The sequence below is a fragment of the Heptranchias perlo genome, chromosome 4 (genome assembly GCF_035084215.1).
Source record: "Heptranchias perlo isolate sHepPer1 chromosome 4, sHepPer1.hap1, whole genome shotgun sequence".
NCBI lineage: Eukaryota > Metazoa > Chordata > Chondrichthyes > Hexanchiformes > Hexanchidae > Heptranchias > Heptranchias perlo.
In genome coordinates, this window is record NC_090328.1 from 25047547 (window position 1) to 25053546 (window position 6000).

General features: G+C 38.6%; 1 protein-coding gene across 3 annotated transcripts in view; it reads left to right on the plus strand.

Moving 5' to 3' along the window:
- Window positions 1–5670, plus strand: part of srek1 (splicing regulatory glutamine/lysine-rich protein 1) — a 59952-nt gene extending 54282 nt beyond the window's left edge. For all 3 annotated transcript variants that reach the window (XM_067982616.1, XM_067982617.1, XM_067982618.1), the window contains exon 12: window positions 2864–5670. In XM_067982616.1, coding sequence (XP_067838717.1) covers window positions 2864–3130 — 267 coding nt within the window. In that variant the 3' untranslated portion in view covers window positions 3131–5670. The remainder of the gene's footprint in view (window positions 1–2863) is intronic.
- Window positions 5671–6000: the final 330 nt, after the last annotated feature.

Below are 6000 nucleotides of genomic sequence, written 5' to 3' on the forward strand. Positions count from 1 at the left end.
TTGAGAAGGTGGTGGTGAGCGGCCTTCTTGAACTGCTGCAGTCCGTGTGGTGACGGTTATCCCACAGTGCTGTTGCGAAGGGAGTTCCAGTATTTTGACCCAGCGACGATGAAGGAAAGGCGATATATTTCCAAGTCGGGATGGTGTGTGACTTGGAGGGGAACGTGCAGGTGGTGTTGTTCCCATGTGCCTGCTGCTCTTGTCCATTTAGGTGGTAGAGGTCGCGGGTTTGGGAGGTGCTGTCGAAGAAGCCTTGGCGAGTTGCTGCAGTGCATCCTGTGGATGGTACACACTGCAGCCACTGTGCACCGGTGGTGAAGGGAGTGAATGTTTAGGGTGGTGGATGGGGTGCCAATCAAGCAGGCTGCTTTATCTTGGATGGTGTTGAGCTTCTTGAGTGTTGTTGGAGCTGCACTCATCCAAGCAAGTGGAGAGTATTCCATCACACTCCTGACTTGTGCCTTGTAGATGGTGGAAAGGCTTTGGGGAGTCAGGAGGTGAGACACTCGCTGCAGAATACCCAGCCTCTGACCTGCTCTTGTAGCCACAGTATTTATATGGCTGGTCCAGTTAAGTTTCTGGTCAATGGTGACCCCCAGGATGTTGATGGTGGGGGATTCGGCGATGGTAATGCCGTTGAATGTCAAGGGGAGGTGGTTAGACTCTCTCTTGTTGGAGATGGTCATTGCCTGGCACTTATCAGCCCAAGCCTGAATGTTGTCCAGGTCTTGCTGCATGCATTTGATTTTAAGTACAGTTTAAAAAGAATTCAAGAAATATTTGTGGACATTGTGGATGTACATAAAAACAGATATATTTTCTTCCATTCACTAATGTTAGAGAAGCAGGTTTAGTAACATTAACAAGCAGAAGTAGACAAATGTGAGGTCATCCACTTTGGATCAAAAAAGGATAGAACAGGGTACTTTCTAAATGGTAAAAAGTTAAAAACAGTGGATGTCCAAAGGGACCTGGGGGTTCAGGTACATAGATCATTGAAGTGTCATGAACAGGTGCAGAAAATAATCAAGAAGGCTAATGGAATGCTGGCCTTTATATCTAGAGGACTGGAGTACAAGGGGGCAGATGTTATGCTGCAGCTATACAAAACCCTGGTTAGACCGCACCTGGAATACTGTGAGCAGTTCTGGGCACCGCACCTTCGGAAGGACATATTGGCCTTGGAGGGAGTGCAGCGTAGGTTTACTAGAATGTTACCCGGACTCCAAGGGTTAAGTTACGAGGAGAGATTACACAAATTGGGGTTGTATTCTCGAGTTTCGAAGGTTAAGGGGTGATCTGATCGAAGTTTATAAGATATTAAGGGGAACGGATAGGCTGGATAGAGAGAAACTATTTCCGCTGGTTGGGGATTTTAGGAGTAGGGGGCACAGTCTAAAAATTAGAGCCAGACCTTTCAGGAGCGAGATTAGAAAACATTTCTACACACAAAGGGTGGTAGAAGTTTGGAACTCTCTTCCGCAAACGGCAATTGTTACTAGCTCAATTGCTAAATTTAAATCTGAGATAGATAGCTTTTTGGCAATCAAAGGTATTAAGGGGTATGGGCATAAGGAGGGTATATGGAGTTAGATCACAGATCAGCCATGATCTTATCAAATGGCGGAGCAGGCACGAGGGGCTGAATGGCCCACTCCTGTTCCTATGTTCCTAAGTAAATGGGCTCCCCTGACTTTAATATGTAAATAGGTGGTTATAAATCAATTTGGTGTATTGTAAAATAATCCAAACAATAATACAGCCTAAAACTGAATCGGATTCGATCTGTGAGATTCTTATCCTGAATAATTGGGACTTGAGATATAGTACTAAGAAATAAGTAGATTTTAAATGAAGACAGTTTGCTGTTGGGCGAATTCACTGAGGATAAATCTGTAAAATAATGAAACAGCAGAACATCCAGTTTACTCCACAATGGAGTTATGAAGGCTTTCTTCACCAGTGAAAAAGCCTATCCCAATGTTAGCCATTTTTTAGATCAACTGATTTGGCACAAAGTGGCATCCCACGACAGACCTCTTGAAATGTTGTACTCACTGCAATTTTGCATAAATAGTTCCAGAGGCAGTAAAAATACCCGTTTCTGAGCAGGCCTAAGCAATTACAAATCACTTGCCCTACCATTGGGCATTCTCTTTATACAACAGGTGTGAATATTGTTTTATCTTTTTTTAGTTTTATTATGAATTATTACCATTTCATTGTGTCACATGAGCTGCCTTTTGCTTCCCCTAAATTGTAAGTCATGATTTGATCAACAGTATGCTAACATGGCAGTGGATCTCCACCAAAATAGGAGCTACAGAGTTTGAAAGACTAAGCTATCTACCCATAGCTGCATGTCAAATTATATAGATTCCTAGTTCAATGTTTCAGTGATCAATCCTTCAGTGAGGTTCTGGTGTCAGGGCCACACTCTGTTCATTTGGGTTACTGACTCCAAGGCATCTGCCATTACTGCTGTCTGGTGGGCACTTGGAGGTATATAGGAGTGGCTTGTGGAGAGACTCTCAACTTCATACAGTGGTTGCATTTATGTTAATGAACACATGCTTATCAGTGTCAACTATTCTAAAGAAGATACGTTAGAACCATCGTCGAATTTGTACAGCATAGAAAGAAGAGGGCCATTCAGTCCATTAAGGGCAGTGGAATGGGACTGAGTGGATAGTGAAAGAGCTGTTCACTCAATCCCATGTCCACCCTTTTGTACTTAAAAAGTGTGGCCTATATTCAAGTAAACACCATGTTGCCATAAGGTGTTCAAACATACTTTATTTAGATTAACACTATCAATCCATGATTTTTGTGGTTTCTTTAATGGATATTTAATATTTTTTAGGTGGAAAGAGACTGCAATAATGAAGATGGGTATAATAGTGACAAGAACAAAGAAATCACAGAAACCAATAGTGAAGTCTTGGTCAATGTTAAAGAAAATGGTAACCATAACATACTTCACCATAGCACGGAAGAAGCACACAAATCTGAGAATATCCTTTTAATTAGTGCTGAAGAGGGAAACGGGAAAAAAACAGACACGCTATCTACGGATTTAAATGATGTGCAGAACCAGTCTGTTTCTTTAGCTGAGGAAGATTGTCTTTAGCAACTCAACCTTTCAGAACAATTACACATCTGTGTGACATTATTTTTGATGGAACCCAGAACTGGGTGCTGCTTCAATCATTGAAAACTGAGAATGGAAGGAATCTGTCATGTGAAACTTAGCTGTGTTCATGAACCAGCAAACATAGAATGAATGGATGGATGGGTAATGTCACTCAGATTGAAAATGACAAAGTAGTGCCTTTGTCATAAAGGATCTGTAAATATATGTAATACTTTTATAAACTCTCACAATGCACATATTTGCCTTCACAGAATTTTGTTAATCTGCAAGATGTACGAACATTATTTTGCTAGTATTGTTGATGAGCAGAGGGAACAGTGTCATACTCCCTCTGGTTATTTTATTAACCATTTCATTATCCGGAATTTTTTTCACTCCTTTTCGTTGTGGACTTGGCTGTTTGCCGATGTATTGATATTGAGAGTTAAAATAGTGCCCATAGAAAAATACACAGTTAGGCAGAATAAGATTTTATTGCAAAGTATGAGTTTTCCACAAGTCAAATAAAATCGCAATTCCAATCTCTGCATTTTTCTATTTGTACTTTATAGCTTTGGTGAAAAAATGAAACCAAGCTCTGTATGTATGTGCATCAGAGATAGGGAGAGGTTTATGATGTGATATGTTATGATGTTACAATGGTACCAACACTTTCACTGAAATAATAATGTCACTATTCAGTTTGTCCGGTATAGCTTTCTAATTATATTAGAAAATTAGCTTATTGGCTGTGACTAAAATTAAGGCCAGCAGTGCTAATTTATTGTCTGGGTTATGGGATTCATGAATCAAATACTGAGTGTTGCTACAAATAATTTTTGTTACCGAAAGCTATAAACTAGGGTCATTTTTCGTTGTTATTCTGTCTAGGTGCTATCACTTACTGGTATATTACTGACTACAGATAAACTCTAATGAGTTTGTGAACAAAGATACCAAAACTGGATATTTGAGAATGTGATTCATTATTAGGTTAGCAGACAGAGCTCCTGCAATGACTTAGCGAGTTAATGCATCACTTAAATTGGGAAGGTCCCACGTTCAATCATCGGCCTATGCTGAATAAGCTGTGGGATTGCAGTTGGAGTGTGACACATGGTCTCAGTGCTGTGGAATAGGAAGGGAAACTAATAGCCAGGGTGTATGCTCTTAATTGCTGTCAGTGACCCTTGTTAAAAATTGTGCTTATGCAAATATTAAATGAGGATAAGATTGGGCTTGGTTGTGATGCTCATAAGCCTACCAATGCTGACATTCACCATCTAGGCTCATGCATGAGGATTGGCTACATGAGTCAAAGTAGTGGAAGACTGTTGATGCCCGTTGAACCGTACCCTAGAATGGGCCACCACCTTCAGGAGAAGAGGGAAGAACATTGAACAGGAAAAAGAAGCAGGTAGTAGTGTAAACTATTCTACATTTTAACCCATTATATTTAAGAAACCAGTATAGTGTATAGCAAGAAAACATGACCTCAGCCTCTATTTTTGCAGGCTAAAGTGCTGTAACGTAGTGAGGAATATTTATAAATAGTTAATGGAACGCTTTTCTGACAACAGTGATCTTATTTCTATTTCATGAATTTCTCTTATTTTCATTGGCAATTGACTGTTTTGGCCTCATTAATAGGAAAAAGATTAAGCTACATTAATTTATCTGTTTCATGACCCAGTACAGTACAACTAATATCAAACAGTCTGTGTTTTTAGAGGCCATAATTTGTCTAGTTCTTACTAATATTTGTTATTCTAAACTATTGTTGGATTTATTTGACTTAGCAGGAATCTATTAACATCTTTTCAGTATATGACTGCTTTCCTGCCAGATAAAATAGAGATTTGTGCCCTTCTTTATGAAACTAAGAGCTATAATTGAATCCAAGTGCTGTACTATAATATTCTGTACTTACCAACACAGAAATTAATCTTGTTAAATTTAGCACTCTACCATTCATAGTCCAAATAAACATTTCCTCATTTTTACAGAATGACACAGGATACGTTATTTCTTAGTTCACTCATCTAATAACACTGAAAAGTGAATAATGTCTGTTTTCTTTTGGTAGAGCGTCATGTTTGTTAAGTAAGCTCCAGTCCTGTATTGCTTACATTTTGAAAGATGCTTTGTGTGTTGGGAGGTTGAGGTACATAGAATGTTTACTGACATTTTGTAGTATTTAGCACTTGTAAGGCTGTGAAAGTCTGCAAAGATGCCATTTGTATGTTGTGTTAAACTGTGAGGTGCAATTTTCTATTAAAAGTTTATAGTACAAAAAGAACCATTCATAGTACAAAATTCACAAATTGGTTAGTTGCTAATTACAGTCTATTTCAGAAAATCTGACTGGAGTCATCTTTGTGGCGCTAAAGATTGTTGTGTGATACCCATTTTACAAATAGTCACGGATTGCTGATGTGATTATTTGGTACAACTGTTTCTTTTTAATTGTTATAAAATTAACAAATATAGTTAAACTATTAATAAAAAGACAACAGCTGTTGTTTTCCCTCTTACAACATGGCTTAGCTTGATTACTGTGCATTGTAATGTCTTTGGAAGTCTGTTCAGATTTTGTTCTCGTTAACGATACTGGTTAAGAATATATCTTTCTAACAGAAGATGGAAACTGACAAAAACAAAGCATTTTTGTTTAATGGTTTATTTATTGACTTATTTCTTTCTGGTCACAACAAACACAGAGTTACATTTGATTACTGTTAGCTGTTTCTGCAAACTGCAGGGGATATACATATCCTTCTTGTTTGTTTAACTGTGGCTCTGGCTATAAACCACTAAACAAATTTATTGAACAGAAAGTAAGGAGAGAAAAGGGGAAAAGTGCGAAG